General features: G+C 41.1%; 1 protein-coding gene and 1 pseudogene across 1 annotated transcript in view; one reads left to right on the top strand and one right to left on the bottom strand.

Annotated features, from left to right (window-relative positions):
* The first annotated feature begins 1072 nt into the window (after positions 1 to 1072).
* SPMAP2L (sperm microtubule associated protein 2 like) overlaps positions 1073 to 17902 on the top strand; it is a 42767-nt gene continuing 25937 nt past the window's right edge. Inside the window, exons 1-2 of the mRNA XM_070791480.1 lie at positions 1073 to 2764; positions 16436 to 16466. Of these exons, the coding sequence (XP_070647581.1) occupies positions 2293 to 2764; positions 16436 to 16466 (503 nt within the window). The 5' untranslated portion in view covers positions 1073 to 2292. The remainder of the gene's footprint in view (positions 2765 to 16435; positions 16467 to 17902) is intronic.
* On the bottom strand, positions 11113 to 11580 carry LOC109560156 (small ribosomal subunit protein uS17-like; annotated as a pseudogene).

Genomic DNA, 17902 nt, shown 5'->3' on the forward strand with positions numbered 1-17902 from the left:
ACAACTATAAAAGTGGAAATATGTGTTTAATGGGAAACCAGAAAGAGGAGAAGGCAACCCACTCCAGTACTCTTACCTGGAAAATCCCATGGATGGAGGAGCCTGGTGGGCTGCAGTCCATGGGGTTGCTAAGAGTCGGACACGACTGATCAACTTCACTTTCACTTTTCACTTTCATGCATTGGAGAAGGCAATGGCAACCCACTCCAGTGTTCTTGCCTTGAGAATCCCCGGGATGGGGGAGCCTGGTGGGCTGCCATCTATGGGGTCGCACAGAGTCGGACACGACTGAAGCGACCTAGCAGCAGCAGCAGCAGCAGAAAGAGGAAAGAAAGGAAGAATAAATATTCGAAACAGTGCCTGAGAATTTCTCCAAATTAATGTCAGACATCAAACCAGAGATCTCAGAAGTGCAGAGAACATCAAGTAGGATAAATGCCCCCAAAAAACAATACATAGGCCTATCACTTTTAAGCTGCAGAAAATCAAAGACGAAGAAAATTTAAAAACCCAGAAAAGAGTCAGAGGGAAAAACACCTTACCATGAAGGATCAAAGATAAGAAATACATTAGACTTCTTAGAAACTATGGAAACAGAGAGTAGAATAAATATAGCATTGAGAGAGAACAATCAGCCTAGAATTTTGTACCCTGTGAAATCCTTCAAAGGTGAAAGGGCTTCCCTGGTGGCTCAGTGGTAAAGAACCCACCTGCCAACATAGGAGACATGGGTTCTATTCCTGATCCAGGAAGATCCCACAGGCCACGGAGCAGCTAAACCCCTGTGCCACAACTACTGAGCCTGTGGTGGAGTATTATACATATGGTGGAGTATTATTTAGCCATAAAAAGGAAATTCTATCACTTGCACACGGATGGACCACGAAGCATTATGCTAAATGAAATAAGACAAGCAGAGAAAAGCAAACATTATATGATTTCACTGATACGTGGAATTTAAACAAAACAAACACAAACTCATAAAAAGAAATCAGATTTGTGGTTACATGGATAGAAGGGTGTGGCCGGGGACAGGGTGGGTCAAGGAAGGTGGACAAAAGATACAAACTTCCAGTTATAAGTTAGTACCAGGGATAGAATGTACAACATGATGATTATATAGTTTACACTGCTGTATGATATACAGAGGACAGGGAGGCCTGGCATGCTGCAGTCCATGGGGTGGCGAAGAGTCAGACACAACTTGGCAACTGAACAACAATAATATACAGAAAAGTTGTTAAGTGAGTAGATCCCCTTAAGTCTAGTAGAATGGCCATCATCAAAAAGATGAGATAACAAATGCTGCCTTGGATATAGAGCAAAGGGAATCTTTGGTACTGTTGGTGGGATTGTAAATTGGTACAAAATTTTCATTACAAGGAGAATTTTTTTCTATTGTATCAATATGAGATGATAGATGTTAACTAAATCTATTGTAATCATTTCATGATACGTGCAAATCAAACCATTATGCTGTACACTTTAAATTTATACAGGGATGTTTGTCAATTCTCAATAAAACTGGAAAAATAATATAGTTTGTTTTTTTTTTAAAGAGGGGGATTACATGGTAAAGAGGTTAACTCTCTAAGCAGATATAATGATCCTAAACGCAAGTGTATGTGCTTTGAAACAGATTTCAGTTCAGTCGCTCAGTGGTATCTATGACCTCATGGACTGCAGCACGCCAGGCTTCCTGTCCATCACAAACTCCCAGAGCTTGCTCAAACTCATGTCCATCCAGTCGGTGATGCCATCCAACTATCTTATCCTCTCTCGTCCCCTTCTCCTCTTGTCTTCAATCTTTCCCAGCATCAGGATCTTTTCCAATGAGTCAGTTCATCGCGTCAGGTGGCCAAAGTATTGGAGCTTCAGCTTCAGCATCATTCCTTCCAATGAATAGTCAAAACTGATTTCCTTTAGGATTGACTGGTTTGATCTTGTAGTCCAAGGAACTCTCAAGAGTCTTTCAACACTACAGTTCTGACTTAACACCACAGAAACACTTCAAGGAGGCACAAACAGCAGGTCAGGAGTACGCCCCTCTTCTCCTTTTCAACTGCTTCTCATTTCTTCCGGGAGGAGCCCGGGTGGGCCCCAGCAGCTTGGAGTGTCCCTTTGGCAACCGGAGAACGCGCAGAGAGGGGCCCAGGGGGCGGGGCTTGTCGGGCGGTAGCCGCAAGCGGGTTTGGCTCGCTGGGGCTGGGCGCGGGCCGCCCGCATCCTCTTCCATCTTCTGGAAGGTGACTGGCGTCCGGCAGTCAACCAGCCGGAGCGTCTGGGCCCCCAATGGAGAGCCAAGAGTTTTCTGGTCCTTCTGGGCTGTCCGATGGGCACCACACGGCAGAAACATCCGCTCGCTCCGAAGCCCTCCAGAAGCCCCTTGTCAGGATATTCGACATGAACAAGCAGCTAGAGGAGTCTGAGGAGGCGGGGTTTTCCGAGGAGGCCGACGATCAAGACCAGCGAGGCGAGTCCGAGGAGTATGCAGAGTCAGAAGAGATCCCCAATCACCCCAAGGCCTATGAGCTCTACCAATCCTATGAGTCCCACAAGCCTCTCAAACCCCATGCACCCTACGAGCCCCATGCGCCCCGTGAGGTCCGCAAGCCCCGCGAGCCCCGAAAGCCCCGGGGGCCCCCTGTTCCCCGCGAGCCCCACAAGTCTCAAGAAATCGAGTTGCTTCCTAGAGCCGGCGTAATGGTCTCCCCATCTCTGCTGATGAGACTCCCGCCACGGATTCCGCCGTCTTCCCTGAGCGGTAGGTGTTGGGGTCTCTCCGGGGCACTAAGCAACCCAACCCCATCTAGACCTGGGGGCTCTAATGGGAAGGTTTGTCTGCAAGGGCCCATTTTGATTTAAAGGAAGGTGATACTTACGTCATTTACCTACTGCTTTTCAGTGCCCTGTCTTTGGACCTAAAGAAGCCCTGGTAGGAAATCAAGAGTCTTGTTAATGAAACCATCTCCTTTCTGCCCTCTCTCCATCTGGTGACTTCCTAGCAAAGAGTACATTCACTAAGTGTTTACTATATGCTCAGTCTTCACCAGGTTCACAAGATAACAGGGCTGATGGGATTTTGGTGTATAAACATCCAGCTCACTTACCGCCTCTCATTGATGACTTTACCCAGAACAATTCCTTATCCACGCTGGGCTTCCAGTCTCTTGGCTGACCATGTTTTATCTCATGTTCTCCTTGACTTTTCTTTATCAGTCTTGATTCTATGGTCTGTCATTTCAGTTGCTTACTCACAACATCTTCCACCACCCCACTGGCTCTCTGGCCATTCACTGTACTTCTAGGAAAACCTCAATTTTGGTTAAGCCCAACCAACCACCCTCTGCCTACACCTGAGCAGCTGACTCTTCCTGTACAAAATCACATAGCCCTACTGACCGCTTTTATTTCAGTTTCATGACCACAGATCTCAGCTGGTCACTTGGCACTGCCTAGCAAGCCCATTTTATTCACCTAGAAAATTAGTTCCCCTCCTTGGAAGAAAAGTTATGACCAACCTAGATAGCATATTCAAAAGCAGAGACATTACTTTGCCAACAAAGTTCCGTCTAGTCAAGGCTATGGTTTTTCCTGTGGTCATGTATGGATGTGAGAGTTGGACTGTGAAGAAGGCTGAGCGCCAAAGAATTGATGCTTTTGAACTGTGGTGTTGGAGAAGACTCTTGAGAGTCCCTTGGACTGCAAGGAGATCCAACCAGTCCATCCTAAAGATCAGCCCTGGGATTTCTTTGGAAGGACTGATGCTAAAGCTGAAACTCCAGTACTTTGGCCACCTCATGCGAAGAGTTGACTCACTGGAAAAGACTCTGATGTTGGGAGGGATTGGGGGCAGGAGGAGAAGGGGACGACAGAGGATGAGATGGCTGGATGGCATCACTGACTTGATGGACGTGAGTCTGAGTGAACTCCAGGAGTTGGTGATGGACAGAGAGGCCTGGCATGCTGCGATTCATGGGGTTGCAAAGAGTCGGACACAACTGAGCGACTGAACTGAACTGAACTGAATCTGTGAGAAGATGTCTAAATGTCTTCTTTACATCTCCTCCAGCCTTCACATCTTTGACTCCAAACAGCTGAAGACTTTGCCTCACACTTGAGAAAACAGAAGCAGTGTCATTAACTCCCTTATTTTCTTACCACTAATCTATTGCCTTACTTGAATCTGCATCCATGGATTCTGTCTCTTCTCATACTGCAGGGAAGAGTCACACCTCTTTCTTTGAGAAGCAAATCTTCCACATGTGCTTTGGAGTCCACTCTTGTCTCCTGAAGAACTTTGTTCCAGCAATTATTCCCCTCTCTCCTACAGGATCAATCTCTCCCTTTCTAATGAGTCAAACCCATGAGCATACACATACACTCTAGAATCTTCTGTCTTGAAGTAACCCTTAACCTCAAGTCTTCTTCAGACTTTTCTCCTTCAATCAGCTCCATTTTTCTGCATTTTTCTGCAAGTCATTGCAGAGCTTGTCAAAAGAGTTGTCTGTACTCACTGACTCCTTTTTCTTGCCTGTAATTCTTCCCTCAACCCACGTAGTCAGGCATCTTTCTTATCCACTCCACTGAAACTGCTCTAGTTGACTACCTTTCTGTCCACTGCCAACCCTGTTGTCATGCATGGAGATTTCAGTATCCATATAGGTGATCCACTTGGCTTCTTAGTTCTTTGACCTTGTCACCTTGAATGACGGGATCTTTCACCCCATCTTAGACATCTATTCCACTGGCCTTTGATAATGTCAATTGCTGTACCATTTCCAAAATATCTATTTCAAGCACTCTAATCACTTCCCATTTTTCCAGTTCACTTACTCTGACTTGTACCCTCTCAATTCTTCAGCTTCAAAGGGACCTGTAATCCATTGATGCTATCAACTGTTCATTATATATCACTCACTACCTTATGTCTTTTTGTCTCTCCTTTCTCACTTTATAGTCCATGGTCTACCAATGGAATTACTTCCTTGCAACTATTGGCTTCATTGTCTCTCCCTCTATCTTTCTTGATTATTTAAATCCAGTTCTTGTCTGCACTTGAAAAGATAAAAAAAAAAAAAGACAGAGAGAGAGAGGGAGAGAGAAAACAAACAACTGTGTTGACTGGTCTTTAAATCCATGACTGTAAAATTCAAGTGTGCTTTCAGTGGTGCTTAGCAATGAGAATGTGCTTAGTGGTGCTTACATTTCCCTAATCAATTCATTATCTAACATGGAACCTACCAAACTACCAGGTTCTATGTATATACTCTAGCTTTTCTTTTGTTAATAATAGACAAACTGTCTTTGTTCTTACCAGAGGCCATTCTCTCAACCTTTATGTTAGATCCTATCCCACATAACTTTAAGCTCTTTACTCCTCTCTTTCCTGTATCATTTTATTTCACTCTCAACTGGATCATTCCTATCAGCACATGAACTTGCAGCAATAACTCCTAGCTTGAAGAAACCAAACCTCCCCTTAGCCTTGTGTATCCTTCCTGGTACCACTCCTATTCTCTACTCCTTTTTAGAGAAAAAAAATCCTCAAAATAGTTGTTTATGAGTCATTATTTCCATGTTCTCTCTTCCCATTCTCTTGAGAACCTACTTAAGCTTTTATCCCCTCTACTTAGCTGAAGTTGCTCTAGTTGAGGTCACAATGACCTCTGCTTGCCAAATTCAATGACTGATTCTTCATCCTCATCTTACTTGTTTGATACCTTCACTCCTTTTTTCTTGGAGGTCTTTCTTTATTTGACTGCTGGATACCCCTGCCTTCATCATTATCCTACCTCATCGATTGTTCCTGACTCAATTTCATTTGCTAGATCATCTGTATCTTCCCAGCCTCTCAGTTGAAATGGGTGATGGCTCGGTGCTCTCAGATTCTTTAGACTTTCCTTGTTCCATGGGCAGTGTCATCCGTTCTAGCTTTAATCCTATGCTAATGACTTCACAAATTATCTCCAGCCTCAATTTCTTTCTTTCCAGAATTTTATAACCAGTTGTCTTTTAACATTCCTACTTGAATATCTAGTAGGAATGTAAAATTGAACATATCCATAACTGAACTCTTACTTTTACCCCCAAACTTGATCTTCCTCCATTGTTCCCCATTTCAGCAAATGACACCACCATTCATTCATCCAGGTGCTCAGGTCAAAAACCTGGAGTCATTCTAGACACCTGATTTTCCTTTACACGTTACCTCCAAGCCATTAGCAAACCCTGATTTTGAAATATGTCATGACAATATCCATTCTTAACATCCAAACTTTCACCACCTTTGTAAACCACTGTCATCTCTTGCTTGATCTTCTGCAGCAGCTTCCACTCTTGCCCCATTCACGCATCCCCCACTCTATTCCCCCAGTTCATGCTTCATGTAGCAGTCTCAGGGATCCCTGAGAACATAAATTATATGCAAATTTTCTGCTCTCAGCTCTCCAGAGAGGTTCTCATGTCACAGAGTTTGTAGTTGAAAGTCCTAAGCAGGCCTACAAGGCCTTATCTGACTGTCTCTCCAGCCTCCTGTCCCAACACTCTTCCCACTGTCTCTGCTCTCGAGCTACATGGGCCTCCTTGCTCCTAACTCAGTCGTTTCACTTGCTTTTTCCTCTGTCAGCTTGCTCTTCTCTCAAGTATTTGTCACCTCCTTATAAATACGTACCAGACAGTATAAATACTCTGTCAAAAATGTTCTCTTTGAATCACTACAAATGACCCAGTTTCATTCCTTTTTATGGCTGAGTAATAATCCATTGTATATATGCACCTCATCTTCCTTAGCCATTCCTTTGTCAGTGGACATTTAGGTTGCTTCCATGTCCTGTCTATTATAAATAGTGCTGCAGTGAATATTGGGATATATGTGTCTTTTTAAATTATATAAACTTTCTTAGTGCTTACTCAGTTACTAATGCTATCCTAACATAGATAAAATCAGGTGAAATGAAGCATGTATTTGAAAATAGAGAAAAAAGCCACGAAAGTACAGACTGAGGGATATGAGAGGAGACATAGCTTCATAGGGAGCTTGGGGAGGTGATATTTTTGAGCTCTAGTTTGCATGGAGGTCCCAGTTTTTGCTGTTGTTACATCAGAAAGAAGAGCTTGGCCTCTTCTTCTGCCTTCTCACTGGCAAGCAAAAGCCTTTCCCATACCACATGACCACATGACCCAGAGCTAAGGCAGCGGGGAGCACAGTGCGAGGGAGCTGCACCTGAGAAAAGATCAAAGAAGGATGAATAGTAGTAACGATTATATAGCTTAACCTGTCATGTCAAAGAACATCCCAATGTCTGTTTACATGGTCATACCCAGCATAGAACTCGACTACTTTAAGACCAATCTTCAAAATCATCATGTACCTAAAACAAGTACAAATTTTACTTCAGAAAGCTCTGAGAAGTAATGTAGGTTTTACTGGAGTATATTCCAGGGAATTATACCATCTCATACAGAGCAAAGCAGGCTAAAATGTTCTTGAGACACATCTCTTCCCAAGTCTCTGCCACCATGACAGCTGTCCCCCACAGACACCTATCCTCTTCCTCTCAAGCGCCAGCTTGCCTCTCTCTTGCTCCGTAGATCTGTTCTGAGAGGTGCTCCCTGCCTTTCCTTGATAGATCAGTGGTGTTCTGGTCACACCTGAGGGCTGAGCAGCTCAAACATGGGCTCCTTAAGAAGACGGGGTAGAGGGCAAGGTGGAGAATAGTTATACTTTGGTACCTCATCCTTTTCATGTTACAAATGCTTACTGCTACACGCGGAAGGAATCTGGTGTAAGGAGTGCCCCAGTCCCCATCAGGGAACAGCCTTAATCATGCTTCGTCCCAGCAGATGGCAGCCTTCCCCAGAAGATGGTCTGGAGCACAAGCCAGCTCATTCCACTTGCTGGCTTGGTGGCAACGTGAGCAGTGTAGTTTGTGTGCTAAGGAATAAAATACAGATATCTAAAGGGCATAGCACAGCAATAACATTCTGATTATCTCTTAAAGGGAGATGCTTTTCACCATCCTGCTCAGAATCCTTTCGGGGCTTCTTCCTGTCAAGAGAGTCCGAAATGCAGTACTTGGATGCAATCTCAAAAACGACAGAATGATCTCTGTTCATTTCCAAGGCAAACCATTCAGTATCACAGTAATCCAAGTCTATGCCCCAACCAGTAACACTGAAGAAGCTGAAGTTGAACGGTTCTATGAAGATCTACAAGATCTTTTAGAACTAACACCCAAAAAAGATGTCCTTTTCATTATAGGGGACTGGAATGCAAAAGTAGGAAGTCAAGAAACACCTGGAGTAACAGGCAAATTTGGCCTTGGAATACGGAATGAAGCAGGGCAAAAACTAATAGAGTTTTGCCAAGAAAATGCACTGGTCATAACAAACACCCTCTTCCAACAACACAAGAGAAGACTCTATACATGGACATCACCAGATGGTCAACACCGAAATCAGATTGATTATATTCTTTGCAGCCAAAGATGGAGAAGCTCTATACAGTCAGCAAAAACAAGACCAGGAGCTAACTGTGGCTCAGACCATGAACTCCTTATTCCCAAATTCAGACTTAAATTGAAGAAAGTAGGGAAAACCATTCAGGTACGACCTAAATCAAATCCCTTATGATTATACAGTGAAAGTGAGAAATAGTTTTAAGGGACTAGATCTGATAGATAGAGCGCCTGATGAACTATGGAATGAGGTTCGTGACATTGTACAGGAGACAGGGATCAAGACCATCCCCATGGAAAAGAAATGCAGAAAAGCAAAATGGCTGTCTGGGGAGGCCTTACAAATAGCTGTGAAAAAAAGAGAAGCGAAAAGCAAAGGGAAAAAGGAAAGATATAAACATCTAAATGCAGAGTTCCAAAGAATAGCAAGAAGAGATAAGAAAGCCTTCTTCAGTGATCAATGCAAAGAAATAGAGGAAAACAACAGAATGGGAAAGACTAGGGATCTCTTCAAGAAAATCAGAGATACCAAAGGAACATTTCATGCAAAGATGGGCTCGATAAAGGACAGAAATGGTATGGACCTAACGGAAGCAGAAGATATTAAGAAGAGATGGCAAGAATACACAGAAGAACTGTACAAAAAAGATCTTCACGGCCCAGATAATCACGATGGTGTGATCACTGACCTAGAGCCAGATATCCTGGAATGTGAAGTTAAGTGGGCCTTAGAAAGCATCACTACAAACAAAGCTAGTGGAGGTGATGGAATTCCAGTTGAGCTATTCCAAATCCTGAAAGGTGATGCTGTGAAAGTGCTGCACTCAATATGCCAGCAAATTTGGAAAACTCAGCAGTGGCCACAGAAGTGGAAAAGGTCAGTTTTCATTCCAATCCCAAAGAAAGGCAATGCCAAAGAATGCTCAAACTACTGCACAATTGCACTCATCTCACACGCTAGTAAAGTAATGCTCAAAATTCTCCAAGCCAGGCTTCAGCAATATGTGAACCGTGAACTTCCTGATGTTCAAGCTGGTTTTAGAAAAGGCAGAGGAACCAGAGATCAAATTGCCAACATCCGCTGGATCATCAAAAAAGCAAGAGAGTTCCAGAAAAACATCTATTTCTGCTTTATTGACTATGCCAAAGCCTTTGACTGAGTGGATCACAATCAACTGTGGAAAATTCTTCAAGAGATGGGAATACCAGACCACCTGATCTGCCTCTTGAGAAATCTGTATGCAGGTCAGGAAGCAACAGTTAGAACTGGACATGGAACAACAGACTGGTTCCAAATAGGAAAAGGAGTTCGTCAAGGCTGTATATTGTCACCCTGCTTATTTAACTTATATGCAGAGTATGTCATGAGAAACGCTGGACTGGAAGAAACACAAGCTGGAATCAAGATTGCCGGGAGAAATATCAATAACCTCAGATATGCAAATGACACCACCCTTATGGCAGAAAGTGAAGAGGAACTCAAAAGCCTCTTGATGAAAGTGAAAGTGGAGAGTGAAAAAGTTGGCTTAAAGCTCAACATTCAGAAAACGAAGATCATGGCGTCTTGTCCCATCACTTCATGGGAAATAGATGGGGAAACAGTGGAAACAGTGTCAGACTTTATTTTTCTGGGCTCCAAAATCACTACAGATGGTGACTGCAGCCATGAAATTAAAAGACGCTTACTCCTTGGAAGAAAAGTTATGACCAACTTAGATAGCATATTCAAAAGCAGAGACATTACTTTGCCAACAAAGGTTCGTCCAGTCAAGGCTATGGTTTTTCCAGTGGTCAATATGGATGTGAGAGTTGGACTGTGAAGAAGGCTGAGCGCTGAAGAATTGAAGCTTTTGAACTGTGGTGTTGGAGAAGACTCTTGAGAGTCCCTTGGACTGCAAGGAGATCCAACCAGTCCATTCTGAAGATCAGCCCTGGGATTTCTTTGGAAGGAATGATGCTAAAGCTGAAACTCCAGTACTTTGGCCACCTCATGCGAAGAGTTGACTCGTTGGAAAAGACTCTGATGCTGGGAGGGATTGGGGACAAGAGGAGAAGGGGACGACAGAGGATGAGATGGCTGGATGGCATCACTGACTCAATGGACATGAGTCTGAGTGAACTCCGGGAGTTGGTGATGCACAGGGAGGCCTGGCGTGCTGCGATTCATGGGGTCGCAAAGAGTCGGACACAACTGAGCGACTGATCTGATCTGACCAGGGCCCATTGTGATCTGACAGTGAAAGTTAGTCGCTCAGTCATGTCCAACTCTTTGCAAGTCTTTGAACTGTAATCCACCAGGGTCCTCTGTCCATGGGGTTTTCCAGGCAAGCGTACTGGAGTGGGTTGCCATTTCCTTCTCCAGGGGATCTTCCCAATCCAGAGATCAAACCTACATCTCCTGTGTCTCCTGCATTGCAGGCAGATTCTTAACCTGCTGAGCTAACATTGCTGCATGCAAACTCTTTAGTTGCTGCATATGGAATCAGTTCCCTGACCAGGGATCGAACCCTGGCCCCCTGCATTGAGAGAACAGAGTCTTAGCTACTGGGCCACCAGGAAGGTCCTTCTTGTATCACTCTGCAAAGTACTTTTTTTTTTTTTCTTCCTGAATGGGAAACTTTATTTTGTTGGAGTAGTAGGCAGGGGTCCAGTCTTAGAACTTCTGAAATTACATCTTGGTGCCAGCAGCCTTGGCGAAGTCCATGTTGAAGCACATTGTCTTGCTCAGAGGCCAGCACTCACCCACTGTGGCAATGTTGAGGATCTTGACATCCCTAAAGCAGGAGGAAAGGTGCATGGACATATTCTTACGGTACGAAGCGGTTGGTACTTTTGGGTAGTGGAGGTAGTCTCAGTGATGCCAGTGGTCCTCTGCATCTTCATCTTAGCCACTAAACAGGATCCACACTTGGATGGAGATGATACCATTGGAAAAGAAAGGGCATTTCTTCTGCATATAAGTGGCCCCCCAGGCTTCCTTTGGTGTATTAAAGACCAGATCAATGTTCTTGTTGTATCGTGGGACCGTCTTCTTGCCAGTTTCTCTAAGCAGGACCCTCTTCTTATTTTGGAAAATGATTGGTTGTGTTTCGTAGGCATGCCCAGCCTGAATGTCTGCCATCTTCCTGGCCACTTGAAAAAAGGCTCTGCAAAGTATTTTTGTCCTCAGCTTACAGAAGAGGAATCTGAGACTAGGTAGTTTGTCTGCAGGTGTGTAGTGGTGGGACCAGCATTCAAAGCCCTGTCGGTTTGATCCAAAGCCTGGAATATCTCAGGGACTAGACTGGAGTGAGAGTGGGGATCACTGGGAGAGAAGAATGGTGAAAAAAAGTACTGTTGTTAATCTCTAGGAAAAAGGAGCTGGGAAGTATTTTAGGGAGTGTTACTAGAGTCATGCTCAGGAAGGTCTACCCAAAGGATGGATTGGATATGTACAATCCTGCCCTCGCCCCCAAAGAAATATGGCTGCTTGAACCCTGCTATGCCCGAGTCATGGCTCCAGCCACATTCTGGGAATTTCAATGCAAGCACATACTTAGTAGAAGAGGGAGCTTGATGCTATTGGAAAGAGCACTAAACTAGGAGGTAAGAGATTTGGAAGTTACTTTTGGTCTTGTCATAGATGCATGTTTCCTTTCTAGTGAAATGACATGCATGAACCTGTTTCCTTTCTAGTGAAATGAGATGTGTGAACTCACTCTCTACAGACACTTGTAAATGCTGAGAGTCTGGATGTTAATACAACTGCTTGATTTGATACAGCAAGGTGTTGCCAAAGTGAGATTACTATAGATTCTTGAATATAAGGAAAGAAAAAGTTCTGGCCAATTTGAATAGATGATCTTTTAGGGAGAAAGACAGAATAGACAAACGTTTGTTTAGAATTGTGTTAACTGTGCTATACCTATAAAATTAAAATAACATTAAAATCAATGGTATAATTTAGAAATTTATTTCTAATGTCATATTTCATAGAAAAACAGTTTTATTCAACTTTTTCACTTGCATGCTTAATACCACTATGGTTGCCTCTTGACTAATTTATCAGTTTTTCCAGAAAAATCATTTTTATCTCTACAGCTTTATTATAGAAATATTCAAATGCACCCAAAATAGAGAATGTTATAATACACCCCCATCTAGTTTTAATATTTATCATTTTGCTAATCGTTTCATCTAGGCATTCTCCTGCCAACTCTTCCTACTGTGCACACATGCATGTGCACATGCACAAGTGCACACACACACACACGTTTTGGGGCCTCCTGTAGGACAAATTGTTGTAAAGAAAATACTAGACAGCATGTCTTTTTGCCCATTATATCTTGTATGCCTTTCTAATTTCTAAGGACTTTTTAAAAAAACGTATCATGTCATTATTTGCATTTTGAATCTACAATTATTATTTAATACCATCTAATACCTGTTAAATATTTAAACTTCCTTAATTGTCTCTGCCTGCAATACAGGAGACCTAGGTTTGATCCTTAGGTGGGGAAGATACCCTGGAGAAGGAAATGGCAACCCACTCCAGTAGAGTTGCCTGGAGAGTCCCATGGACAGGGGATCCTGGTGGGCTACAGTCCAGGGGGGTCACAGAGAGTTGGAATAACTGAGCAACTAACTTTCACTTGTAGTTGTCTCAAAACTGTATTTTTACAGCTGGTTTGTTCTAATTAGGCCTCAAACAAGGGTCACACGGCTCTGTTACTCGTTAACACTAACTCTAATCCTCTCTCCCTTTTAAAACACACTTGTTAGAAAAATTGGGTAAAATATCCCATATTCTGAATTTAATTTGTTTTTTGTGATGTCTTTAACTTGTTCTTTTAGCTCCTCTGCTTCTTGCAAAGCATATAGACTGGGAGACCTGCTTAGACTGAAACTAAATTGTTTCGAGCAAGAATTTTTCATAGGTGGTGCTGACACACAGTGTCAGGCTCTCCTGTTTGTGGTGATTCTCAGGTTGACAAGTGAGTTCAGGTGAGGTTGGCTCCATCCCTCCTTGGTAAAGCTCCTATCCACATTTCAGCAGCCGGTTTCAGTTTTTGCCTAGATTCCATCATAGCATTAGGGATAAGACAGGTCCCTTTTGGATCTATGTTTGATGCTGTTCCTGGCTATTGTTAGAAACCCATTCATGTAATGTAACAGAACTCTTAAAAATTCATTCTGTAGCTGTACTTTTATCTTCACAATACAGTCACCTCATTCTTTGTGTTTTGTCTTTCTTTTTGCTTTTTAAAATGACATCCAACATCCAACGCTTAAGATTATAAAAGTATATCACCAAAATATTATTAAATCTGTTTTAAATTTCTTTACCTCTTCCCTCTTTTGTAAAATACAGATTTAAACTTAAATTGTATGGAGAGCTCTATAATTATTCCATTCTAGCATTAACTGAAATTATTTCAGGCTGCTGTGTTTTTGTTTGCCATTTCTTTGTTGGGAAAATAAAGTAATTGAGGAAGTGCTTCCTAAGATGAGTTCTTATAAGGACTTGCATGTAAGGTAACCTTTTTTCTGAGAAATAATTTTTGGGAACAAAATCTAGCCTTGTATTCAGTTATTATGATACTTTACTGAAAACTTCTTATTTTTTAAAATTTATCTTAGTTTCATGTAACACATATATCAAAAATAAAATTTGAAGAAGGAAAAATCTAAGAAAATAAGATTTTCTTCATCTTTTCATTATCAAGTCTTATAATTTATTTAATGTGTGTGTGTATAAAACCATTAAGAGACCTCACAAGAGAAGTTTCTTTCAGATTTCATTTTAGGAAAAGTTTACGGCTTTTGCTTTCAGTGGTAAAATGTTCAGATATAATGGTACACGACTTTATTTTACATTCTTCATTTTGTATTTTTATTTCCCTTCTTCGTCCACTTTTTTTCTACCTGTTTTACTGAATTTTTCATCTTAGATAATATCCTGTTATGTGTTTATGTAAGCAATCTCAAATCCTTTTAGAAATGAGGGGGAGGGTATAAAGGCATAAAGAATCCAGTGAAAATACATGTTAATACAGGTTCACAATTAGGTTCTCATTGCATTAATATTACTTTTCATAGTTGGAACCCTTAACAGTAAATTATTTAAACTTTACAATTACTCAAACTTAATAGTTACTTAAACTTTTTCTTTACTTATAGAAATTTAAGCAGAATCCTAATTTAAAAATTTTTAGTATTCCTCTGGGTCATCCCAGTGCACCAGCCCCAAGCATCCTGTATCATGCATCAGACCCGGACTGGTGATTCGTTTCACATATGATATTATACATGTTTCAACAGAGGGATGGTATGGGGAGGGAGGTGGGAGGAGGGTTCAGGATGGGGAACACATGTGCACCCGTGGCAGATTCATGTTGATGTATGGCAAAACCAATATAATGTTGTAAAGTAATTAGCCTCTAATTAAAATAAATAAATTTATACTTAAAAAAAGAAAAGAAAAAATTTTTTAGCATTAATTATTTAATTTGCCCAAGATTGAACAGTTGAGTAAGTAACAAAACTGGGGTTTGAGCCATGTCTGTCTGATGTCAGAGCACACCCACTTTCCTTTACCCTGAACACTCCAGACGGTAGAAAATGTTATTTCAGAGCTCCCAGATATGGTTAGAAACTCCCCAGGAGAAACTGGAACAATTTGTCCTAAAGAGGCCTACTATAATAGGCCTTAGGATAAGGCCTATATTTGCCCACATTAAAAAAGAACTTCTAAACATGAATTTTAATTTGCTTCCATTTCGTCTGTTTTGGATAATACAGGTGTATCCAGCTTTTTACTGCTGAAGATACCACCGTTAACATTTTTGTGCATAAGTCTTTGCCCACACTTGTAGTTACTTCTTTAGAGGACTAAAGAAAGTGCTCTGAAGTACTTCTAAAGTACTTCTATTTTAGAAGTAGAATTAGGTTAAGGAAGGTAAGTATTGCTGACTCATACACCAAATTATTTTTCACAAAATGAACTAATTTAAATACCCACCAGCAGCATGGAAGTACTTACTTCATCTGATGCTTCCAGCATTGTTATCCTTTGTAAAAACTTTTTGCTAATGTGATAGTTTTTTTTTTAATCTCATTCTTTATTTGCATTGTTTTGATTACAAGCAAGTTTGAACTTTTTATGTTTATTAGCCCTTCATATGTCTTCCTCTTCTTTGAACTCCTCTTTGTCTGTTTAACTTTTGAAACCTTTTTAGTGTTTTTCTTATTCATCTATACTTTTATACTCTTCAGATATTAAGACTTTATCGTTTTGTTACTACATATTCCTCTCAATTTTTGTTTTCTAAGGTTTATTTTTTGACACACATTTTAAGTTTTAAATATTTTAATCTGTATGTTTCCTCTCTATCTTTCATCACCTTGAATGCAGATTAAAATCCAGTCATTAAGTACATATTCTCTTATTTTTACTCTAATTCAGTTTTTTAAAAAGAAAAAATTTAACTATTTGATTTACTTGTGGTTTACTTTGGCAGATGTGCTGTGCTTAGTCTCTCAGTCATGCCTGACTCTTGCGACCCCATGGACTGCAGCCTGCCAGGCTGCTCTGTCCATGGGGATTCTCCAGGCAAGAAGACTGGAGTGGTTGCCATGCCCTTCTCCAGGGATCTTCCCAACCCAGGAATCGAACCCTGGAGACCAAAGCAGGTCTCCTGCTTTGCAGATGGAGTCTTTACTGTCTGAGCCACTTGGGCCTTTCCCCCAAATAGTTATTTTTTCTAGTCCCTTTGTTTATTGATTTGTAATGGCTATTTTTAATCATATCTTTTATTTTTTTTAAACTTATTTATTTGGCTGCCATGGGTCTTAGTTGCAGCTTGGGAATCTTCAATCTTCTTTGCAGCATGCTGGTCTTTTTTAGCTGTGGCACGTGGAATCTTTTAGTTGTGGTGTGCGGGAATATCTTTGATTCCTATTGAATCTTATTTTTGCGTTTCCTTTTCCTTTTGCAGATCCTGATCCTTGCGACTTTGTAAGGAAACGGTAAGAATATAGATATAGCACTATTTTCCCAGACTTTACTAGCTGAAAGGGGTACTCAATCTGGGGCATTTGAAGTGAAAGCCTATCTTGAGGGTTTTGAGAAGATTCCTGTTCTTTCCCTTTGTCATAAGGCCCTGTTCTAGGGGCAATTCCCTTGGGAAAAGGAAAGAAGAGAGATAAAGTGGTTAAGATAGAGATGTAGGAGAATTCTCGCTCAGGGCTTGCTTGTCGCTCAGTGCTGTGTGAGTCACTTAATAGGGCTGAACCTAAAGGTTAAGTCCCTAAAGGCACTTGGGATTCTGCACTGACCATCTCATGTCACAGATTTTGTGAAGCTCATGTTAGTGTATCTCAGTCTCCTCTTGCCTCTAATTCAAAATTCAGTGGCTAATGAAATTCCAAGCAAGTGCCCTCTATGAAGAAAAAGAAATGTGTGTGTGTGTACATGTGGTGTGTACACTAGATGTCTCCTGAAGACAGATGCTTATTCTTGATTTGGTTAAGATACATTTAGAAGAGGTAATAGAATAAAATCATTCAAGAGAAAATACCAAAGGTTCATATCAATGGCTCATATAGATGAGAAGTAAATAATACCAGATTTTATTTCTTCACTCTTTTAATAAGTGCGTTGAAGTTATTCATATTGTTATTCTTTACCATCTACATTTATTGTTATTGGTTGGACTTAGTTTGCATTTTCTAAGTACTATATTTTCTAGTTGTTTTTTCCTCACCTCTTTTAGGCATTAAATACTGCTGCCTTATTTTTATGTACTACTTTGCTGTTTAAATTTTATTTTCTCACAAGAATCCTGAGAAGTTGATAGGGTGGATATAATCAACTAGATTTTCTGAGAGAAAGTGAAATTCAGAGTAATCATGTCACTTTTGTAAGATGACTAGGCAGCAAATCTGGTAGAACTAACCTTTACTGAGTATTACTGAATATCCACTTAAAATACCAAGTTACTTCAACTAAATGCATGCCAGGTGAGCAGACTCTCCTATTACTAAATAGACAGTGAAATCATTTACATCTGGAAAGCTTTTATACTTAAAAAAAGACTGTGAAGAGTGTTTCTTTAAGTGTTTCTGTTTTTGTTGTTATATTATTTCTTGCTTTCATTTGATTGGTTAATTTGGTTTGACTCTGTGAGAAAATTTTGTTCTGTATTATCTGTGCCTGTCCCAATTCTCTAAATAATCTTGTTAAACAAATGTGCTGTACCTGATGCTTTTAAAAGAAATATTTAGTATAAGCAAAATATACACGGGTGTTCAGTCACTCAGTCATGTCCAACTCTTTGCAATCCCATGGACTATAGCCCCCCAGGCACCTCTATCCATGAGATTTTCCAGGCAAGAATACTGGAGTGGGTTGCCATTTCCTACTCTAGGATAAGCAAAATAGTCAAGTGTAAAAGAGCATTCTG

Source organism: Bos indicus, chromosome 6 (assembly GCF_029378745.1).
Source record: "Bos indicus isolate NIAB-ARS_2022 breed Sahiwal x Tharparkar chromosome 6, NIAB-ARS_B.indTharparkar_mat_pri_1.0, whole genome shotgun sequence".
Taxonomy (NCBI): domain Eukaryota; kingdom Metazoa; phylum Chordata; class Mammalia; order Artiodactyla; family Bovidae; genus Bos; species Bos indicus.